General features: G+C 58.4%; 1 protein-coding gene across 2 annotated transcripts; it reads left to right on the top strand.

Annotated features, from left to right (window-relative positions):
* The first annotated feature begins 9,297 nt into the window (after window positions 1–9,297).
* CBX8 (chromobox 8) lies at window positions 9,298–18,941 on the top strand. 2 transcript variants are annotated; one of them, XM_033182489.1, is made up of 5 exons: window positions 9,298–9,669; window positions 14,503–14,546; window positions 14,746–14,811; window positions 14,938–15,004; window positions 15,491–18,941. In XM_033182489.1, exons 2-5 carry the CDS (start codon window positions 14,509–14,511, stop codon window positions 16,412–16,414), a joined length of 1,095 nt encoding a protein of 364 aa, XP_033038380.1. In that variant the 5' UTR covers window positions 9,298–9,669; window positions 14,503–14,508; the 3' UTR covers window positions 16,415–18,941. The 2 variants fall into 2 exon arrangements, with proteins under 2 accessions (XP_033038380.1, XP_033038379.1); XM_033182488.1 differs by lacking the exon at window positions 9,298–9,669 and adding an exon at window positions 13,478–14,119.
* The last annotated feature ends 4,496 nt before the right edge of the window (window positions 18,942–23,437 follow it).

Below are 23,437 nucleotides of genomic sequence, written 5' to 3'. Positions count from 1 at the left end.
CCGCAGCCCCCGCTCCACTGCATTCTGCCTGGAAACCCCAGAGTGGCTCTTCTACTGCATTTTTCTCCCCACACGCAGGGTTTTTTTTTTTTTTTTTTTTGCTTAACAATTGGCAGGTTTTTAAAGTAACCTTTAAATGAGACATCGATTTACCATTATTATGATTGCATTCAGAAATCCAGCCCGAAGGGACACCCTGGGAGATGCTAATTTGGAGGTACCTAGAGCTGTTGATGGTTTAGCACATCCCTAGCCTCGGAAGCACATTTCTTTTGCAGTTAATTGCTCTGATTATCTTGGGGGGAGGTGGGGGGGGCGGACTCGGACTGTTCCCAGAGCCCCGTGCGTGCACGCAGTGAACCTGATGCTGCAGCGGCTACTGCGGCAGCGACACAGTCTCACACACACACACACACACACACGCGCGCGCGCACACACACACGCTCCCCTCCCGCATCCGGGCCTTCCCGCTCCTCCGCCGTTGCTCTCCGGGTTTGGGGAGGGGGTGCGTGGGGTGGGAGTGGGAGCGTGCGCGGAGCGGGAAAGGACAGGCCGAGCGGCCACCGGAGAAGAATGACAACGAGGCAGAGGGGAGGAGGAAGACCGCGGGAAGAAAAATTGGGGAGAGGGTGCAGGCAAAAAGGGGGGTTAAGCAACGAGGGGGGTGCGGAGGCGAGAGGCGGAGATACCCGGGGAGAAAGAAAGGGAGGGGGCGGGGAGCGGGCGGGGAGCGGGCGGGGGCGGCTGGCTGGTTTCCACTCGTGAGAGCCGGTTGCCGAGAGACGCGCGGGCCAATGAGCGCGCACCAGCTCAGCCCGGCTCCCGCCGCGTGCCCTTATATGGTGCGGCCGCTCGGCGGGCGCTCGCGCACATCGCCATATAAGGGCAGGAACCTAAATACAGGCTATACCTTGTTCTCCGCTCGCCCGGCCGCGGCCCCGGCGATCGATGAGCGCGCCGCCGAGCGGGCTGCGGGGCGCGGGCCCCGGGAGCAGGCGGGGAGGGGGCCGCGGCCGCCGCTCAGCCCGGGCCAGATGTGGCCGGCGCAATGGCACCCCGGCAAGCTGCAGCGCTCGGAAGGTGCCACTCGCCGTCGCCGGGCTTCCCCCCTTTCCCTCTTCCCCTGCCCCCCGTTTGGAGGTGCAAATGCAGATGAACCGGGATTGAAATATAATTGCTTTTGTTTAAAAAAATGTGAGTCAGTCCGTGTTGAGTTTGAGCAGAGGCCTGGGATCCCGGCAAACCAAGCAGAACGCCTCGGGGAGAGAGGAGGAAAAACCCTAGGGTCTGGGCGGGGGATGGGGGTGGGGGCGCCGGTCGAGTGCTACGTGGAGCCGCAGCGCCAGGAGGCCGGAAACAGTGGCCACGAGGACCCACTGGTTCTGTGCCCTGGAGGCGCGGGTGGCCTGGAGCCCGCCAGGTGGTGGAAGGGAGAGGTGAGAAGTGTCACTGTCACACCTTTCTTCCCTCTCGCTGAGCCAACCCTGCTCTTGAGGGTAGGCTACAAGAGGCTGGTGGGGACAGGGGACAGGCCCCCCCAGCTCGGAAGACTGAAGCCATCAGGGCCGGATCTGGGCGAGGGAGGAGTCATCTCAGGGATTCTCTGTCAGAGGGGTGGTGGGTCCTGGATGAAGCCTTCTGAGATCCTGGTCGCCTTGGTCAGATTGACGTCTGCCTGTGCTGGTGACCTTAATGTCCGTCTCGAACAGGACACCCCACTTGCTTTCCCTCTCTCCACTTCTGGCTGGTCTCCTTGCCCACGGAAGAGGAGTCTGAGCTGCCCCTGCAGACCCAGGGTCTGGGCGGTGAGAGTGGCCCCAGGATGTCCAGGGAGTGTGGAGGGGCCTCTGTGGCTAGGACACGTGGTGCACTGACCCAGTTCTCTCACGCAGCCTGGTGGCACAGCGACTCGGTGCAGGTGTATGCTGTTGTAGACCTGGTGGTAGCCCACCCAGCACCCCCACCAGGTACAGACTGAGGCCTTTACTGCCCACCGGTGGCAGCAGGCAGGACAGACCCCCGGACACCCACAGGTCCCAAGCCTCCACCGGTGGATGGCATGGAAGAACCTTATGCACCTGGAGCAGTGGCCCCTAATATGGAGAGTACTGTCCCCCAGCACATACCTATCGCACCTCAGGTGTCCTTCTCTGCACAGTTTAGACTGTGATTGTGTCAACCTTGCCTCGGCTCCCCAGTGCCTGGAGATGCTGACAAGAGAGCCTCTCCCTCCAAGGAGGCCATTTCCAGTAGCATGATGCCACCTATAGAATGTACCTGGAATTAGTCTGAGCTGCAGTCATGCTGCCAGCAGTGTGGAGCTGGAGGGAGGAGCACGCCTTAGATTGTTCTTCGCCAGAGTTGAGCCCGGAATAGTAGTCTAGTCACACAAGCCTTCCACCCGGGGTCCTCCTCTTGCCATCCTGGGTCTCCTAGGTATGTATTTGGTAGCTCTGGGCCTGGCGTCATTGGGAAAATGGTGGCCAGTACCTGGTGTATGTGGGACAGGAATCTGCCACTCCTAGGAGTCCCCAGCTTCCTGGGCAAGCACAAACTCCAGGGTTCTGTGTACTGCCCTAGGCACGTGCATCAGTGGTCAGCACTCAGTATTTAACAAGTATTTCCAAAAGGTTCAGGGAAACCCCATATGCCTACACAAATGATCTCAAGGTGTCGAACATGGAGACCAGACTGGTGGCTCCAAGGCTGCCTGCTCAGAATGCTGAGTTTTGCAGGGAGAACAGGTTAGGAGAAAGAGACTTGTCCAAGGTAACCCAGCTAGCCAGGGGCAGAGCAAGCCTGGGTTTCATTCCCAATCCACTGTTTTTTGTGTTATGCAGGTGCATCTCAGCAGCAGCCCAGACATGGGCTTCTGTGTCAGTGTGGCTTGTCAATCCTGGAACCCAGGAGCCCTAGCCTGGGGACTTAAAACTGACTACCATTGATTTCAGTCAGTCCTACTCCCTGAGCAGCTGGGCAAAGGCTGGAAAAGGCAGTTGGTCTCTGATCTCAGGCTGCTAAGCTCCTGGTCCCGCCAAAGGCTGCAATTGGCCAGAGCCAGTGACACTGCCATAGGCTGCTCTCTCACACCAAGCTCCAAACCCTAGAGCAGCGCAGCCATGCCCGGCTCCCCTAAGTTCCTGGTTCCACACCAGCAAGAGCTACCCTGAAACCTCCCCTTAGGCTCTTCAACTCCTGGGTGACAGATTCAGGTTGAGCTCTGTCCTGTGACTTAACTTGGTCATTAACAAGTTACTTAATCCTCTGAGCCTGTGTCTTCATCTTTAAATGTGATTAATAAGCCTCCCTCTAAGGGTTTTGATGAGGAATAGAAGCAGAATCCGGGAAGCCTCCAGCACAACGCCTGGCTCAGAGCAGCCCTCACTCAGAGGATGGTGGCTACATCTGTCCACTTCCAGCACTCTGGTACACCCTCTTGTGCCAGGCTAGATACCAAATGGGATACAAACACCATAACACATCACGTCCATTTGAGCCACTGTAGAAACAGGTATTCCCAGCACTCCCTAGCAGATGCCCTGGTGAGTGCTTGGTGGGTATCAGATCCAACCCCCTTCCTACCCTTGCATAATTTCTTCCAGTCCTGCCTAGCTCCACCCTCTGCCCTGCCCTGTCCCCTGTGACAGTCCAGGGCCCTGCAACCCTTCACACACCCACTTCCCAAGGCATCCTCAGAACTGCCACGTAGACAGCCCCAGAAACTCTCCTTCCAGGGAAGGGGATATGTGAACCCACAGAAGCTGGGGAAGAAACAGCCTAGGACCCCTTTCTCATCTTGAAAAAACGGCGTGTGTGTGTGTGTGTGTGTGTGTGTGTGTGTGTGTGTAGTATGGAGTCCTGCTTTCCTGGGATCCAGAGTACTCACCTGTGGGTCCATTACAGATGCCTGTCATAGCAACAAAATTGGAAAGAACCAGCCCATTGTGCAGGTGGGAACGCTGATTTCCAGGAGAGAGACCTGACCTTGCAGTGCAAGCACGTGAGGCACTTCCCCAGATTCCACTGGGCCCCTAGTCCCACGATTTGAAGGGACTGGCAGTCAGTGTTGAGAGAGGCAGCTGGCGAGGCACCCAGGTTAGCCTGCAAGTGCTGAAGGACCCAACAGGAGCTGCGGGAGAAAACGACTCAGTCTTGCCCTGTCTTGCCATGGCAAATCATCTCCCCCAACATCCACTCCTGTCTTTCTCCCCTTTTCTTTCCCTCCACTCCATGCCCTCACCCTGGGAACCACATCTCTGTGATCTCCACCAGCGTCAGCCACACCCGCTCCTGAAGACCGTCGACTCCCCCATGCCCAACTGTGTCCACCTTCTTCATTTCAGCTTGCACACTTGACTTGTGCAAGTGAGGGTCCGACTTGGGGATATGCTCTTAGACATTCCTGACTCCTGAGACAGAACTGTACCCACCCCGCTGTCCCTCACTGGGGAGCTGCAAGACCACTCCAAGGCTGAAGCCCAGTGTCCTGCACCCCTATCCAGTGGGTACCCTTCCCATTGCTCAGGCCCTTCCAGGTTGAATGGCGCCCCCCTCAAGAGGAGAGGTCCAACTCCTCCCCTCAGCTTGGGACAGAGTGGCGGTAGGGTAGAGAGGACAGTTCCCCAAGGGACTGCCCACCTCTTCCCAGAGCTCGTATAATGTCTGGGGCAGGCTGGAGAATGAGGTCTGCCAGAGATCCTGTCTTGCAGTCCTAAGAAGAGGTTTCAGGGAACAGGAGAACTGACAACTCCTGCAGGCCTCTCTGCTGGCCACTTCCTCTTTTCTTCATCCCAGGTCCTCCCTACTCTCCAAAAGGGAGAAACTGAGGGAGAAACCTGGGACTGACTGGAAGGCCTGGAATCCCAGCTCCCCCTGAGTTTTTTGGCTGGGAAAATACCTGGGGACAGCTGGAGTCTTCAGGTATCCTGGGGTGTTCCTCCCGCAGAGCGCCCCCTTACCCTAGGGAATCTTTGATCTCTCTCTCTCTCTCTGTGACACACCCACACACACCCACACACACATTAGAAAGGAGATGATACCTCTAAAGTCAGGCTGCACCATGGGGGTGGTGTAAATAAGTTAGAGACTGCCTCAAAAGAGCAGTGGGAATGATCACAGAGGGAAGAGGAAGGAGATAAAATGAGGCCTATCTGTCCCAACCCAGCAGCCCGGCTCTCCAGAGACACTCCCTTTTCCAGGCCCCACAGTCCCTTGGCACCCTCCTCCCTTCCCACCAACACAGCATATGAAGGTGTCACTGAGATCTTCCACCCATTTTTCCTCCCCCTGCCCATCTCATCCACAGGTCGCTCCACCCACAGCGGTTCCTTCGTAGGCTTACTCCTGCAACCCTGAACTGTTTAAAAGTTCTTTTAAAAAAGAACTTAAGAATGATACCAAACTTCTTAGCTGCAAGCCTAAACTGTGGGCACCTTCTCATTAAACGTAAAACCTGCATCTTTTCCAAGAGAGAGGACGTTCTCATCCATAGAGGGGTGAGCTGAGAGGCTGCAGAGCCCTTTTGCGCTCCTCTCACTCTGCTCTATGACTGCAAAAGTGAGAATGGTGCCCTCGGAGAAAACACGTTTTACTGCAAAAATTCTCTGGAGCCCGGAATTGCCCTGAAAGTGGCCCTGCAATTACAATTCTGGTCCAAATTCATTTACCATATTTATTTGTGGATTTCTCTTCCCACTCCTCTTCATATTAAAAAAGATCAAGAAGATTTTTTAATGTATAAAAGATGTTTCCTTCACATAATGTGCCCCACCGCCACCCACGCACCCCTTTATTCTGCTTTGAATTCAATGACTTCTGCCGTCTGGGTGACTGAGGCGACCATCCCAGAGCAAGGAAGTGCTCTGGCTCAATCTGTTCAAAGGGTGGGGAACTGAGTCCCTGGAGGGTCCAGACCCAGACCCAGGAGCTGGTTTGCAGGACACCCCCTTAATCCTCAGCAGGCTGCCAATCTACCCTCTCCATACCCCATCACATTCAACATCTTCCCCAATACCCCAGCCACAGTCCATATCTCTGCCTTGAGGGCCACCGAACCTCCCAGGATGGATGGGGTGATGGTGGGGGTGTCTGTTGGGACTTCCACGGTGGCTTAGTCCTTCATCCGTTTGGCCAAAAAGTAACAGCTCTGAGGCTGAAACTAGAAAACTACAGAAACTCAGCGTGAACATCACATTTCCACTGCTTTAAACTTTCTCTCTCCTTGGTCCTGGTCAGGAACCCTATAACCTCTGCTAAACCAGCTCTTCTTGCCATAAACCTCCTCTGTTTTAGGATCTTAAGGACTAGCTGAAGAAAATTAATTTTGCCTCTGATTGCTGTGTTATTCTAGATAAGCCATTATTATGCAAATGAGGGAGTGAGGCTCTCAGGATGAATAAGACGGTGCCGGTAGCGGCGCGGGACAGCCCCAGATGTTTGCATAATTACTTCTGCCCCAACTTCGAGAGTGCAAAATGTCAAGGGAGGAAGTTGTGCGGGTAAATACGGTACTATGTTCCCTGAATTTGATTTCCTACAGAAGGGCGGGGAAGCAAATCGGAGGCTTCAGCTGCAGAGAGAAAAGGCATCACGGCTCCCGGGCCGAGGGTGTCCCGGCCGAGTGGCCGTCTGCGTCCGTCCCCGGGATGCTGAGCCACCCCTCGGCCGAGGGCGGCCGGAGAGAGCAAGGTCCCGCCCGGGCAGCGAGGCGCTTGCGCGGGCACAGAGCAGCCGCTTGGCCCCACGCTTTCCGGAAGCCCCGGAACCGGCAACACGGCTTCTGGGCGTGCGCGGAGTCGCCGCGCTCTGGCCGCTGAGCCTCGACGCCAGTCGAGCCCCGTCGGGTCCCAGACAGCCTTCTCCCGGGACAACGGCTAGGGGTGCACCGAGGAAGCCCTGTACCGGGGCTGCAAGGAAAGGCGTCGACCACAGTGGAGGACACGAGTCTTCGCCCAGAACCTCGCCCGCACCGTCGCGTGTTTTCGGTCAGCTCCCAAACGTCTGCCCTCGGGTTTGCCGCCCGCGTGGCCCACTCTCGCGGAGGGGAGGCAGCCCAGCAGACGCCTCTGTTCCCCGCGGTTCTGCGAGAGGCCCCAGACTGGCCTCCGCAGCTTGTGCCTCCTCGAATGACCCGGCAGGCCCTGCACTTAGGACGTTCTGATCTCTACAAGGGAAAGCTGGACTGTGGCTCTTGGCGTTAACAGCCTCGCAAGGGAACGGCACCGGCTGAGAGACCTCCACTTTGGAACTGACTTGAAGTCCCGGCGTCCCAGCAAAAAAGTCGCTGCAATTCCTTCTGCATGGGGGCGGGGTAGGAAATGAGAAAACAACAAGCGCTAGGCGGAGTCCGAGGAGTTCCTGGAGCTTCCCTGGGACTCTGGAGAGCCGCGTGTGGTCCAGGAGGAGGCGTGAGGACTGTGGCACCCAGCATCGCTGGAGGCAGAAGTGCCCACCCTGGCTGAGCTCCGGCTCCAGGGAGCCTAGGAGGTGCAGCTGCCTCTCTGTGCCCAGGCTCTGGTGCCATCATTCCTTGACTCGCCCAGCCTCTCCCCGTGTATTGCCGTGGGAGGGTTGGTGCTCCTGCCTTTCCCATGAGCTGGGTCACGTGAGGAGGGGCGCGCAGGAACGGTGGCTCGTAACTGCCAGGCCAAGGCTGTCAGTGCAGGCAGAATCTGGGGTCAAACTCTCCCCCGGGGCATCTGGAACCACAACCTGCTGCCCACGGGTTGAGCCGTCAGGACCCGGGGTGATGCGGGAACAGAGTCGGTGAGTCCCGGGCATCTCCAGGCAGGGGTTGGGGCTGGGGGTTTCTGATAACGTCCTGCTCTCGGACGGGACTCCAAGGCCTTGACCTCTAGGCCGCCCACTTGTCCCAGGTTGCTCTGCCGCCACACCCCGCCGGCCTCCCCTCGCCTCTCGCAGTCCCCGTCCCTGGCTGTGCCTAGTCCGTCCCATCTGAGCCCCTTCTCACCAGACCATGAGAACTGAGCGCCCAGACCCAAGGACTCCCGGACTCCTTCCAGGCTGTGGTTGTCCGGCCCAACTCTGGACCGCCCCTCTCTGCTCCCCAAAGGCGCCTGGGGCTCCTAGGACCGGGTCACACAAGCAGCACCAGCAAGCAGTGCGGGGATTGGGTGTGCGTGTGCAGGGGTCGGGGCGCGGGGTGGGGGCGGTAGTGGGAAATGGGGCCGGCTCGCGGCGCGCATGCGTGCTGGTTCGCGCGCTGTGCGCGTGCTCCAGCGGCACCCGCACCCTCTCAGCTCGCCTGGCTTCGGTGCTCCGAGGGGACGCCCGCGCGTTTTCCCAGCGAGCCCACCTGGCCCAACCGGTCAGGATGCCCAAGGAATGAATCAAAACTGCGTCTAAGCCGCATACCGTCGAGCACCCTCACTGGGCGTGCCCCTCATGGAGAAGTAGGGACAGCCTAGGCTGATACTGGGGTTCCTGGGGAAAGTCACTCAAATCAGAATCACTAGGTCCCACGAGCTTGTTCTGGTCTCAGAACACCAATAACAGCAACAACAGTAATACTGAACATTTATTGAGCATTTGCCTGTGCCCCTCAGTGTGGGGGTGCTTCCATATCTCATCGAACCCCCCCCCCTCCTTGGACTCTGTTGGGAAAACGTGCTAATATTCCTTTTCTTATAGTTATGGAAGCTGAAACACAGAGAGGTTAAGTAACTTGCACAAGGGCACACAGCCAGCAAGTGCATTGGAACCCAGGCAGGCTGGCCCCAGAGCCCACCTTTTTAGCCACTGTTCTTTACCATAAAAAAAAAAAAAAAAAGCAAAACCGCCCACCAACATCCAGCTTCCAGTTTACTTAAATCGGCCGCTAGAACTCTCTCCCGTCTTTATTGTTCCAGCCTCATCCTTGTTGCCAAGGGCTCTGAGGGTCCTCCTGCTGGAGCACTACTCTGCGCTTCCAGGAGGCTCCACTGGACCTTTCTTGAATTCTTTCCTCAAGCCTTGGAGGAGCTGAAATTCACAAGGATCCAAAGCCCCAGCTGTGGAGCTTTAGGGACTTGAGCTTAGGGCTTCTCAGGCAGAACCCCTGCTGCCTCCGTCCCCCCTGAGCAAGTGACTTGGCCCCAAGGTGCCTCGCTTTCCTCATCTAGAAAATGGGGGTAGTAGAACTGATGTTACCTGGCTGTTGTGAATCTTAACTGGGATAACGCAGGCACTAGATATAGGGCAACTAGTTAAGCAATAGATGTTGCTTAACTCTGAGGGGATATTTTCCTCCGGTGGAGGGGAAGAAAGGGGGCCTGATTTCAGTTTCTGGGGTTTAAGGCAGAAATGTGGCTTCTAGAATGTGTGCAGACCTCTGGGAGATTCCTGCAGAGTGGGCAGGCAGCCCCTTCTCACTCTTTGCAGCCTGTTTTAGTGCTTCTCTAACAAGAAGGATCTGTGGATGTCTCCTAGGGAGGAGAAAGTGGGACAGGAAAGGTGGGAGCTTCTTGCTCTTGGGAACAACTAGCGGCGAGAACCAAGGCCAGAAACCTGGACAACCTCACTTTCAGTCACCCAGGCTGGGCCTTGGGACCAGTTTCCAGAATGTCGGGTCACCCTGCGGCATTCCCGCAGCAGGCGGCAGGCGCCCAGCCCTAGCTCGGCGTCGGGGAAGCAGCGCTGCGGGACGCCCGCCCGGCTCCGGGGCCGCGGGAGGTAAGCCACTGGCCACAAGGCCACGCCTCGGAGCCGCCAAAGCTCACTTCACTGCCGGCCCGCCCGAGGCAAATGGTTGACTTCCAAATCTGCCCGCGTCCGCAGCCAAGACCGGGCAGGTCCGACGCCCGCCAAGCCGCGGAGTTGAAACGCTCCCAAAGAACCGGCCGCCCTCATCCTCGAGTTAGAGGACGCGCTAGGGCTTGTCTGCCTGGCCCGAGACCCAGGAGCCCAGCGTCCCGCTGGGGCCCGTCCGCCCCTCTCCTTGGACTGCGCCAGCCTCCAGCCTCCCTCCCGGAGGACGAGTCTTTGGGCCGCGGGCCCAGGGAGGCCTAAGAGGGCCCCCAAACTCCGGGCTCTCAGGAGGTTGCAGTATCGAGTGCAGAGTCCCGGCACCTTTTAGAGGCTGGGGCCGAGGGTAGGGCGGGCTACCGGGAGCAGGTCGCAGACCCCTTGTCGGGAAGGGCAGTCGCCGGCGTGCGCCTAGGTCGCCAGAAGAGTGCGGAACAGGGCCGGAGACCTAGGGGTTTGGGAAGCAGGTGTCCCCAGGCGGGCGGGAGCCCGCATTTCCGTAAACAAAGAAACGGGGCAGCTAGTCTCAGGAGAGGGGGTGGCTGCTAAGAGAATCGCGGACAATTTCCTTCATAAAAATGCGATCTGAGAGCATTTGATTTCCACTTTCACTCCCCCCATCCCCCGCCCCAACACACGCACCGTCTCTAAAGACACTCAAATTGCAGCCATATGGGGCTAAAGTAATAGGAAGCAGTTACCTTATTTACTGCAGAGGCGGCGCACGCAAACCTGGCAGCCGCAGCCTCAGCAGCGGACCGCCGAGCAATGGGATTAAGAGTAGCGTGTCTTGTCTTTTACAACTTTGTTTTGTTTGCTCCTGGGAGGTGTAGGTGGGAAAGGCAATTATATAACTTTGAACTAGGAAAGCGGTTGTGTGGAGAAAAGAGAGGTGGCGAGAATTTAGTCAGTCGGGGAAGGGGGTTCGATAAGAAAGGTGGGGAACAAGGATCCTCTTTCTGTGGGTTCCTAAGACCGTACCACCAGCTGACCTGTCCTCTGGTCTGGTTCAGACCCGGCTGGAATGACTGCAGACCTCCTCCCGCTCCACGCCCATGCATGCTAGCCCCCTCTCCTAGCGCCCTCTCCCGGAACACAGGACTTCCTCCCGTGCCTACCTAGCCAGAGCCCGGGAGATGGGCTCCCATTTCTCAGACCGCCACCTCCCGCTTTGTCTCCAAATTGTCAAGGAGTGAGGTTGCCCGGTGACCTGTTTTCACAGCCCCTGCAACGCTGCTCTCTCGCGGGCAGTTGGGGGGCAGGGGGTGCGCCAGGCAGGGATGAGACGTACTCATCCTTCCTTGCCTTCCTTGGCGGGACTGAGAGCGTCTGCTGCTGACAAGAGCCAGGCTCCCTGCCCTCAGATTATTCTATACCTCTTCTTTCCTTCTGAATGGAGTTCCACCTTTGCCACAGGCTTTGCAGGATTCCCCGACGTTTGCAAACTCAGACTCTTTGCAAGTGATAATTTTGTTCAGAGCAAGCATTTCCGAAATAATCACCATCAGGCACGAAGACAGGTGGAGAATTGGGTGGGGAAGCTAAGATAATTACTTAAGACCATATCCAGAGGAGGGGGCCGCACCTGCCAGCATCAGGGGTTTCATTTCTTCAAGTTTCAGAGGTATTTAGGCAAAGAAGGGAGAATGAGGCAGAAAGAGAGGGAGACGGAAGGAAGGAAGGAAGGAAGGAGGGAAGGAGGGGAGGAAGGAAGGAAAATGGAAAGAACGCATGGAGGAAGGACTAAAGCTATCTTTTTCGGGGAGAAACTGAAACCATCTCCTGCACGCCTAGTGCAAACCCCATGGTCTGTAAAGGCATCAAGGGCAAGCACAACTCCGGGAACCCGGTTCCAGAAACCGTATCTAAAGGAAAACCACCGCTCTTCGCGGGTGCGTGAGAGCTTGCCAGGGGTGGGGGTAGGGCGCGAGGCCAGGCGGGTCAGGGCCCCCCAGCCCACTCCGGGAAGGCCCCCTCCCTCCCACTTCCACAGTGGCCCTGAAGCCAGCCCGAGGAGCTGAGGCGGCCGGTGCGGGGCTGGGGCCGAATCCTCTGCGGGCAGCGGATTCCAAGAGGGGGCAGGCGGGAAAGGCAGAGCGACCCGGGCCCAGGGCGGAGGGTGGGCTTTCTCTGGGCGGGGAAACCAGACACTTATAGGCGGCTGAGGCCGACTTTATTTTTACTGCCCAAACTGTTGGAAAGTATTTAAGCTTAAACAGAAACAGCTGTATCGCTGGCACCGGCCGACGAAACTATTTGTTACCGGGAATGACTTTTTATGATTAAGGACGCGGCCGTCGGCGGCCTCCCACGGGCGGCCCGCGAGGGTCACTGGGAGATCTGAGCGTCCTCGATGCGCTGTTCGTTCAGACAGAACGGCCGGAGAGATGGGACTGTTCGGCCAGCGGTCACCTTGTGAAGTTTAGGAGCAAGGCCAAAACCTGAAACCCGTGTTTCCAGGGGCTGGGGCAGGACCGGGAGGGAAGATGGGCGAAGCGCCCCGCTTGCCGCCGCGGGTCGAGGACCTCGCGGCTGCCGCCGTCTGCGCGCGCCTCACTTTGGACAGGAGGCCAGTTTTCCGCTCTGGGCTTCCTGCCTCTCCGAGTCAGACTCCTTGGCTGCTTCTCTCTCTCTTCCTATCGTTCTCTCGCTGCCTCTCTTTTTTTCCCGCCTCTCTTTCTTCCACCCCATCTCTGGCCAAGGGAAACCGCTTCCAGTCAGGCTGATCATCGATGTTTGAACTAAATCGTGGGTTCCAAGGAGTGGGAGTTGTGATTTGGAGCTTGAGCAATAAGAGAACAGGGTGGGAGGGAGCTGGACCCAGAGTACGGCTGCTGTCCCCAGCGCCGCCCCCGCCACGGGTCACCCGCAGCCGAGCTGGCGGCAGGGTCGGCGGTGCACGTGCGTATGTGCGCACGGCGAAGCGGTCGCGGCCGGCCCTTGTCCCTTTCCAGGAGCCCGCCATCTTCGCGCGTGAGACCCTCTCGCCCAGCCCGCACTGGACCCAGCGACGTCCCCCAGCTTCCCGCGCCGGCGTTTCTCGCAGGATGTCCGCCGCTCACGTTGGGAAAAGCTGTGGACAGGAAGTGCGCGGGCCGGGGTCCGGGGGAAGCCAGACGCACCCCCAGTCGCGCACCCCATCCCGTGCCGGCTCTGCCCAGATGCCCTTAGCCCACCCAGGCCACTGGCAGGGGGCGACCAGGGCAGGCAAGGTTCGGTGCCAGGGCCTGGCGCGGGCGTGCAACGCGGGCTAAGGGCAGGGGCAGGTGGCTGCGGGCGTCGGGGACGGTCGGGGGGCAGGAAGAAGCCGCGCGACATCCTTTGTGGGGTCCCGGGCTGCAGGCGGGCTCCGGAGGGAACAGGCGGGCCTCCACCAGGTCTGTGTTTGGCTCCGGAGCCGGGGAGGAGCGCTCCAGCCAGCCCGGCTCGCAGGGCCCAGAGGGTGGCCGAGGGCAGGGCCGCTCGACAGGAGCCTGAGACACAGGCACATTGATTTGTTAGCGGGACCAGGCTGTGGGGGGGTGGAAGTTGCCATGGAGACCGGGGGTCGGGTGTGCGGGGCGGGGGGCGGGGGCCGGGGGAGAAGCGGGCCGAAGGGCGCGCCGCAGGCTCTCGGGGTTCGGGCGCGGCCCGCGGCGCCCCAGCACCTGTGCATTGTGCATTGTGCGGCGCGGGCGGCGGGGGGAGGGGAGGGCGCGAGTCCTGGGCGGTGGGGGTGGGGCGGGCCGGGGTCTGCCGGGGGGCGGAGCCGGGCTGACATCGCCGCGGGGATCCCAGCGAGAGCTGTGGGGGACGCCGAACACCGGAGGGACAACTTGGTGGCGGGGGAGGGGGCCCCGGCGAGGACAGAGGGCGGCCGGCCCCCCTCGCCAGCCCAGCAGACTGACAGCGGCCGGGCCCGCCCTCCCCCTGGCGTCACTTCCGGCGGCGCCCCCTCCCACTTGCGCGCTCCGTCTCTGGAGTCGCCTCGGACTCCGCCCCCTGGCGATTGGAACGCGGGTCACGTAGCAACGCGGGGGAGAAAGGGAGAGGGGCGTGGCTCAGAGCTCGTCCAATCAGCGTGCGGGGGCGCAGGCCTCCGGCCGCTCGGCTTTAGCAACGTCGTTAGCAACACGTGGGGCGGGAGGAAGCGCTGGGCGGAGGGGAGGGGGCCGAGCGGAGGAGCGCGGGAGGGGGGCCGCGGGAGGGAGCGAGAGCGCCGGGAGGGGGAGGAGAACTGACGTCAGCGGGAGAGTATTATGGTCTGTCGTGCGCTGGCTGCTGCTTTTCTGCTCCTGGAAGCGGCCAAGAGGGGAAGCGGCGAGTCAACATGGAGCTTTCAGCGGTGGGGGAGCGGGTGTTCGCGGCCGAAGCCCTCCTGAAGCGGCGCATACGGAAAGTAGGTGCCCCCGGGCCTAAGGCCTCCGTGCGGCCGGGCCCTCCCCTCCCGGCCCGGGTTCCCTCCCCCTGCTGCAGCCCAGCTTCCCTTCCCCCAGGTCCCAGCAGCGGCCGCGGCCGTGGCGGCGGCGGCGGCTCTGAGCCCAAGCGCTTTCCTTAGACTTGCAGCGATGCACGGATTGCATGGGTGGGGGGCGGGGTGGGGAATGAATGCCGGTGCATGCACTTTGTGCAGCGTTAGGTGCAGGGGTGATGCAGCGGGCGCGTGCCTTTTGCGGCGGGGTTTCGAGCATTCATCTGGTGCATGCATTTTCGCGTGCATTTCTTGTATCCTCGTCATGCATTTCTCCCCATGCACACACATTATCCCCTTTGCACCCGCAGGGACGCATGGAATACCTCGTGAAATGGAAAGGATGGTCGCAGAAGTAAGTAGGTTATATGCAATTCTCAATCCCATACAGTTATTCGGGAGCTTTCTTTCTTCCTCTTTTTGCCTTTACGTTGAAATACAATACAATGCAATGAGAAAAGTTACACTTACACACACACACACACACACACACACATCCTCTGCTTTCACCCTGCTCCTGGGACTGATGCCCACTTCTTCCTGATTCCCTTTAGGTACAGCACATGGGAACCGGAGGAAAACATCCTGGATGCTCGCTTGCTGGCGGCCTTTGAGGAAAGGTACAGACCCTTCCAAGTCCCAGCCACTCACTTAGAAACAAGTAGAGTGGCTTCTCTCCAGCCTGGACTAGAGTCCCACTTGCTTTCTTTACTCACGCACTCTTTCTCCTTTCCTTCTTTCTCCAGGGAAAGAGAGATGGAGCTCTATGGCCCCAAAAAGCGAGGACCCAAGCCCAAAACCTTCCTCCTTAAGGTAGGTTGGCAGTGTCCAATGGTGGAGGACAATGTTGAGTCATTTGTGGGAAGGGGGCCCTGAGGACTGTGAGCCAATGGGGTGTCCACACATGTTGTCTATTTGTAATCTAGGAGGGAGTTCCCTGACAAGATGTCACCAAGTCAGTAGCAGCTCCAACCGTGCCTGGGGGGACTGGCTTGGCCACACTAGAATTCCTTTACCCTCCCCCTCCCAAATGGACATATAATCAAGTGCAAAAACTGTGCTTTCTGCAAATGACTGCTTCCAGCCAAATCTTCTACCCCTTCTCCCATCCTTCTACCTCTCAGCTCCAACAACCTCCCCACCCATCCATCCACCCACCCACCCACCCATCCATGCATGCATCCATGTAGAAATTCCCAGGCATCATAGGGTAAAGATAGGAGATCAAGGCTAGAGCAGGAGTCCTGTTGGGGTGGACAGGGCCCTGCCCCACTCTTGATACTATCTTCTCTTCTGCAGGCTCAGGCCAAGGCAAAGGCCAAAACTTACGAGTTTCGAAGTGACTCAGCCAGGGGCATCCGGATCCCCTACCCTGGCCGCTCGCCCCAGGACCTGGCTTCCACTTCCCGGGCCCGGGAGGGCCTTCGAAACATGGGTTTGCCCCCACCAGCAAGCAGCACCAGCACCAGCAGCACCTGCCGCGCAGAGCCCCCTCGGGACCGGGATAGGGACCGGGACCGGGACCGGGAGCGGGATCGAGAAAGGGAGAGGGAGCGAGAGAGGGAGCGGGAACGTGAGAGGGAACGAGAGCGGGGTACCAGCCGAGTGGATGACAAGCCCAGCTCGCCGGGGGACAGCTCTAAGAAGCGAGGCCCCAAGCCGCGGAAGGAGCTCCCGGACCCCTCACAGAGGCCCTTAGGCGAACCCAGCGCCGGCCTCGGAGAGTACCTCAAGGGCAGGAAGCTGGACGACACCCCTTCTGGGGCAGGAAAGTTTCCAGCCGGCCACAGCGTGATCCAGCTGGCCCGAAGGCAGGACTCGGACCTGGTGCAGTGTGGTGTGACCAGCCCTAGCTCAGCTGAGGCCACGGGCAAGCTGGCTGTGGACACCTTCCCTGCCAGGGTGATAAAGCACAGGGCTGCCTTCCTGGAGGCCAAAGGCCAGGGTGCCCTGGATCCCAGTGGTGCCCGGGTCCGACATGGCTCAGGCCCCCCCGGCTCTGTGGGGGGCCTCTACCGGGACATGGGGGCCCAGGGGGGAAGGCCCTCCCTCATCGCCAGGATCCCTGTGGCCAGAATCCTGGGGGACCCGGAGGAAGAGTCCTGGAGCCCCTCCCTGACTAACCTGGAGAAGGTGGTGGTCACGGACGTGACCTCAAACTTTTTGACCGTCACCATTAAGGAAAGTAACACGGACCAAGGCTTTTTTAAAGAGAAAAGATGAATGCTGGGTGGGTGTGCCCAGAATGAGAGCAGGGGAGAGAGTGAGCGTGAGCTTGGCATAGTGATTTTTATTTCTGGGTGGGATGTGGCCTTTTGGCTGGTCCCGTCCCTGATGTGACCCCCACCCCCACCAGCCCCTTTCATCCCTCCTTCCTCCCCGTCAGTTTTTGTTGGAAAGATTATCTCTAGAGTTATATTTTCTATTAGATGTAAATATGTTATTTAAGAAAAATATCTAAATATATATATTTCAACTCTTGAAGTTGTTTTATTTAAAGGAGAGAGACTCTCATTGTGCTTTAGTTGGGGCAGGCAAATGAGCTGGGGCAGGAGGGGCCCCCTTGCCCCAGGGCTCTAGGGAAGTTGGGGCCTGGGTACAGGTTTCTGAGAGTGTCTGGAGGGGCTTGGCCTGCCCACCCCACCCCTCCTCCCTTCTCCCACAGCCCAATGCCAGACTCCTGGCACCAAGGCCCGGCCCAGATTTGCTCTCTCTTCCCATTGGCCAGGCAGTCCAACAAAAGGTTGGCTCCCCATCAGAAAAAAGGGGGGGTGGGGTCAGTTTTCCTTTTTTCACTTTTTTTTTTTTTTTTTTTTTAAGGTAAAGAAGTCTATTAGGGAAAAACAGTATTAACTTGAATAAGCTTTTCGTGTGTGATGTTGAAGGTTAAAACGTCCCCAGCAGGCAGGGGCAGGAGGTTTCTCCCCAGGACCACACCAGGAAATGCACTTTAGGGAGGGGTGTGTGTGTGGTACACGCAGATCGTGTGTATGTCATGTGGATAAAATCTCCCCGTTCCCTCGTTCCTTTCCTTACTCCGCAGAAAGAAAAGAAATCCAGCGAATCTGTTTACATTCCCGAAATGCCAGGATAAATTGGGAGGATTGCGTGTCAGTGCTCAGAGTTCGAGACAGTTGTTTTACAAGAAAAGTGTTGGGGTGGACTTTTACTTTTCGCGTCCTCTAGCTTCGCCAGGAGAAGAGACGGTGGCCCCCACCTCCCAGGAAGAGTTGGACAAGCCTCCCTGCCTGGGGAGGGCGGGCCGCCAGCTCTGTGATGGACACACGGCCAGACAGGCCCACCCTGCGGGACCCACGGAGGGAGGCGCGGCGGCGGGCGTTGGGCGGCGGGCGCTGCTGGGAGCAGTGACTTCGCACCCAGGCCCTCGCCACGGCCAGGCTTGGAGTGTGGCGGAGGACCAGGGCTCGGGGCTCGGAGCTGGGGCTGGACTCACCCCCGCGGCTCCGGCCGGGCACGGAAAGGAGGGGCGAGGCGGGGTTTTCATCCAAGTATGTGCATCGGAACTTTTGCTTTTTCCTTTTTTTTCCCCCCCGTCCTTCTTAAAAGCAAAAGCTATAATTTATAGGTCTTTTCGATTCGCAGTGTTCTCTATTTGAACTCGACATTCAAACTCCGCCAAAGGGGGAGGGAGGAGCGGGAGTTGGGAGTGGGGACGGCCGCGGCGGGGAAGGCCGTACGCGGCGGCGGGGCCTGGGACGCCCCTGCCCGGCGAACTTGACCGCTCTGCGCTCCGAGGGCGCAGAACGTGCGCCCCTCTTTTGACTCAAAAGCACAAATCAGTCCCCTCCACTCCACCCCCGTCTGTCGGAGCAGGGATCCCGCAGCCTCCCTGCCCTCCCCGCCCTTAAAGGGCCAGCGAAGATCTAACTTACCATTGCTTGTAGAGGGAGGGGCGCGGGGGCCCTGCGCGCCAGAGGAAGCACAGACTCGGGGCGAGCGAGGCGGGGAGTCGGGGGTGGGGGAGCTTCGCATGGAGTGGGGGGTGCCGGGAGGGAACCCAGCCTCATCCTCCGCACTCTCGGCTTCTCAGCCTCTCTCTCCTCCAGACTTTCTTGCCTTTAAAGAGAGAAAAGGAGGGAAACGGTGTATTACATGATGGTGTTTGTTTTTGAATATCAAATTGCGCCTATAAAGAGAAGCCCCTGGAATGGGGATTTTTATCTACTCACATTTGTAAAACTGGTATTTTAGACTTTGTATAAAGAAGCGCCGTTGACCGAGTGTATCTATTTAAATGTCGATGCTATTTTCAGATGAAACTTCACTGAGGGGCATGTCTGTTACCGAGTGGACGGGACTGGGGGACACGCGTCTTCACCTGGCCGCCGCCTTCCCTTCTCTCCCGCCTGCCCTTTACTCCCACCTCCCTCCCTTCCTGGGGCTGACTTTGCCCCTTCCCTTGGACCTTCCTCCAGCCAGCCGGGCTCTGTCCCTACCGCCCCTCCGTCCTGCTGTTTGTCCGTGGCCGTGCGTGTGTGTCTCCTTCTCTCGCTCTTGCGACGCTGACCTGGGGGGTGGGTGGGCAGGGGCCAGGGGCCACGTGGCTGGGAGTCTGCAACCGCGCAGGATGTGTGCGCTGTTGGGTTTATTTGATTCTACGATTTGTACAAATCTCCAATCGATCTCCGCCTCAGCCCAAGAGTGAAGCTTGGGCACCTGTCTTCTGCGGTTGTGAATGTCTGTATCCAATACCGCTTTTACGTGTTTAAATACATACTTTGTAAATAGAGACATGGCTTGGTTTTATTCTTCTTTTTCTTTCCCTGAGCAAAGGGAAGAGGCATCCCGGGAAGAGAGGATCGTCCCTCTTCTCTCAGTACCCATCCCGTCCTCCCGCCCCCATCCTCGCCCCCATCGGCGGAGGAACGGTTCCTGCAAAGGCCCTTCCCCAGCTGAGGAACCCACCTGGTTGGGATAAAGGTGGGCGTGGGAGGCCGCGGCGGCTGACTCTCCTCAGCCCATCTAGGGGAAGCCGTTTGGCTCTCCGCGCCTACTGGCTGCACTTCTTCGGGACCCAGGCGGTATCTGGGGACCCCGGAGGATGCGCCTGAGGTCGGGGGTTCACCTTTCCTCTGACGGGCTCCTCCAGCGCGCCACACCCCCAGGCCGGAGGTGTCTGGTCTCCGAGGCCCCGGGGCCTCGCCGCGTTGCCCACAGCCTCCCGGGCCAGCCCCTCGGAGCTGCTGTGAGACCCACTTTCCAGACCCACCCAATCTTGCTAGCGCTCCCCGAAATGCAGAGCCTCGCGCCTATTGATTGAGGAATTGAATTCGCCGGTATTGCTAGGCAACTGCCTGCTCGGAGCCGGCGCAGAGCGCTGCTGATGTGATTAGTGAACCTGGCGCCGCCGCGCCGCAGCCCCGCGCACCCCCGCCCCGGAGTCCCCGCAGCCTTTCCGGCCCAGGTCTCCTAGGCGGGCCTAAACCCTAACGCTGGGCAAGGGACGATGCGGGGAGAGCAGAGTGCGGGGTGGGGGTGGAGAGGGAGATGTTCTTGGCCTTTTCTGGCCACAGACTTCACAGCAGTAGGGGCGGGGTCTTGAAGCCCGCACAGGAGAGCCATCCTTGGGATCCCCAAAGAGGCCACCGCACTAAACCTAATTCTACTTCCATAGTACCCGGCAGACATCATCCTGCCAGGACGCCGCGATTCAGGCTCACCCCTAACAGCCACCCGGAGGAACATGGACAGGGGTAGCTCACGCATCTCCAGCCCCTTGCTGAGGAGTCAGTGGCCCGGCCCTTGGCGGAGCTTCCCCCTTCCCCAGCTGTGACCGGTGTGGGAGGGCGCGGGAGGACAGGAGCGTCCTGGCGCCCGGGCCCAGGGCAACGGATCACAGAGCCCTGAGTGCCCTTCCGACGTGAGGGCCTGTGCTGCCGGCCGAGTAGGGTCGCTGGCCGCCAGGTGTCAAAGATCTCAGCCCGAGACTGCCTCACCGCAACTGGGCGGTCTCTGTGCTGGCAGGGGACATCAAGGGAAGGTGGGTGGGGTGGCCCAGCGATGGTCGCCGCTTGGACGGGGCTCCCTTCCGCGTCCACTCCTGGGTGTGTGGGGCAGTGGAATGGGCTCCTGCTTAAGCAGACGGGAGGGCCCCCACCCTGCCCCCTTTTTCGGGTTCTCTGGCCATCAACCTCGGCTTTGAGGAGCGCCCTCACGGGTTTCCGTTTCCTGGGCAGATTCCCTGGGAGTCCCCCACAACTGCAGAGACCAGGTGTGCGTGGCGGCCTCCAGCCGGACTGGTTACCCTGCGTCCCGAGGACAGGGCCAGCTAGCGTGGCCACCGCGGCGGGAAACCTGACCTCGCACAAACATTGGTTGGGTTGGAAGGTTCATGCTCTTCCTAGAGTGTCGGATAGGATTCATTTTCCGTCCCTTTGATGCTGGCTTCGCACCAATCCTGATCTAGGCACTGTGCCGTGCGCCCGGGCCGCCGGCGCACATATCTGCCCCGGCCCTCTGGGGCTCCTGTGCCGGTTTCCTCTTCTCATCTAAAAGCCCTCCAGGCCGAGAGGAGTGCTGTCCAGCGTGGAAGGCGGCTGCCCGCAGCCGCGGGTCCTGAACGCGGCGAGAGAGGCTGCGGGCAGGGTCGGGGCTTTCCTCCTGAGACTTCGGAGGCGGAGGTGGCCGGGATGCAGGTGGTGCGATTGAGTCCCGGGCACCCTGGAGACGCGGCTGGCTTTTCCCTTGTCGGTCCGAAGCGCCGGCGGCCGACCTTGGTGGGATGCGCGCGCCCTCTACAGGTGGCGGCGTCGGCCCGGGTCGCCCGCGCCCACCCCTTACCCCCGGGGGGCCAGTAGCTTTCTGGTTGCGAACCCTAACTGAGAAAGCCTTATCTACCCCCCACCCAACGGCACCGCTGGACGCCCACCACCACGGGCGCCCCTCTGCGTCCTCCCTGGGCCCCGGCGCTCGATCCACGAGGGCGGAGGGGAGGAAGGAGAGGTCCACACGCCCGGACCACCGTCCTCCCAGCCCCTCCGCATCCATCGCTCCCGGCGCCCGCGGGCAGGTCGCGGCGGCGTGGGGCCGGGCCCTCGAGCGGGGTCGGGCCCTTGGCAGCCCAGTCTATTCTTCTGAGGGGGCCTGGATTAGGCGATCACATCAGCGGCGCAGAAACTAACAAAGGCCGAGCGAGCTCGGCCCGGCACCCGTCTGGCCGAATCCCGGTAGAAATGGGCTCTCCGGAAAGGCTGGCTCCATATCGGGAGCCGCGCGTGCTCCTGCTCGGCCAACTTGCTCCTTCCTGGCGATCCCAGCCCCTTTCCGCAGCTCTCATAAGCCAGAGGACAGGCTCGCTGGGGGTCGCCCCTGCCCACTTTCTCCAAAACAAAACAGCCAGAGACTTGCGAAGGCAGCAAAAGAGAGCCCACCAACAGTCTTCTTTCTCTGCAACAGTCTGATTTCGAATTCGCAGGCCTTCCTGGAGCGGACTAATGCTGGGGGTCACATTTCCATTTGTAGGGGGAACCCTTTCCTGAACCAAAAGACTCAGGCCTTGGCCCCAAGTAGCTTTTCACCCAGTGACCACAACATCTAGGCCCAGCTTCCCTCTTCACTTCAAAGAAACTCTGTTCTCTCTGGAGGCTGGAATTTATGAATAAATTCATGCTGAGGTTGGTGCAAGCCTTAAGGGGTCGGGGAACATTCTATAATAAGCAAATCACCTCTTTTTTTCGCGAGCCTTGGATTAGGAGTTGCAGTAGCTTCTAACTCACAGTGACTCCTCTGGAATTTTATGGCTGCCTCCTTGTAAAGCATTAGCACATGTGGTGGCTTCAAGGGGCTGAGTGGCTTTCCAACACAGCATCTCTGGATACTGTGGGGGCGGGGAGAGGGAGAGTTTTGGTTTAACTCTGTCTCTGGAAGGGAGCAGTCTCAAAATGAGTTGATCATATATTGCAGCATCCCTGACCTCACCTAACAGATGCCGGTAACGCTGCCCCGCCCCCAATCCCTGCCATTGTGTTTTTTCTATTTTTCCCATTAATTCAGTCTCTCAAACTCAGCACTACTGACGCGCTGGGAAGGATCATTTTTTTCTGTCATGGAGACTGTCCTGTGCACCTCAGGACATCTAGCAGCACTCCTCTGGTATCCACGCACTATATGCAAGTGGCACCCACCCCACAGCGTGACAACCAAGACCTCCAGATCTGCCAAGGGTCCCCTGCAATGCCAAATTGTTCTCTGTTGTGAACTACTGGTATCTGGACTCGTAAACCCCCATCCCTTGCTTGGAAACGCATCTTTTTCTGCACCCTCTGCAAGTGGCCAAGCCTTTCCCAGCCTTTTTTCTGTGCCACAAGTATTCAGCCCATGTCCAGACGAGTTATTTTGCCTCAAGAAAGGAAAAGAGCAGAGTCTATTGTGTTTCCAGGGATCACTCATGATGTACACCAGGCCAAAAGTGTTTTAAAAAATTTATTGATATACTGAGAGATAACAAAAGGACAAAAATCTTCTGACGCCATTTGCTGTCTTTCCCCTGTAAAATAAATTAATATCAGTCTAAAAAAAGAAAAAACCCTGCAACTTTGCTAGTTTTCCAAAAATGCTAGAAAATCAACAGAATCGTGGGTGCACTTGAGTAAAATCTGGTCGTCTAGGCACTACCTGTCCCCAACTCCATTCCCTTTCCCCACACCATCAGGGGCTTTTTGGGGGAAACATTTCCTTGAACTGATTGATCCCAATTAAATGTGGGCCCTGGGCTGTTGTCCTGTTTCAACACAGATCCTCTCCTAGGGCAATAACATATCTACTTTTGTTCTCTTTTAAGAAAGCAAGCAGCCATAGTTGAAAGCAATTAGAAGTGGCATGCATGAATGATTTTTTTTTTAAATTAAAAAACACAAATCATGCCAGTGACTGGCTTTGGTTCAAAGCTTGATCCTCCTCCAGTCTCCCCTTAATGAAAGCTCTGGGCCCAGAGCCCTCTCCAACTAGGTCAGAATTTCGAGCGTAACCAAAACAAGGAACACTCTTTTTTGGTACAAAATATATACATATAAAAATATGCCAACACCTCTAAGGAAGACAGACTGGCCACTGCTTCCTATTCAATACAGGAACAAACAAGATGGAGTTAACACACCATTACACACATACACACTGCCACAGTTCCTGTGGGACCTTTGGGAAAAAAGCAACAATGCATCTTGTCAGATGTGCCAGACACCTAGCTACACACACACACACACACACACACACACACACACACACAAA

Source organism: Trachypithecus francoisi, unplaced genomic scaffold (assembly GCF_009764315.1).
Source record: "Trachypithecus francoisi isolate TF-2019V2 unplaced genomic scaffold, Tfra_2.0 Lachesis_group20, whole genome shotgun sequence".
Lineage (NCBI taxonomy): Eukaryota > Metazoa > Chordata > Mammalia > Primates > Cercopithecidae > Trachypithecus > Trachypithecus francoisi.
Note: the sequence above shows the minus strand (reverse complement) of the source record. Positions and strands in the feature narration are given on the sequence as shown.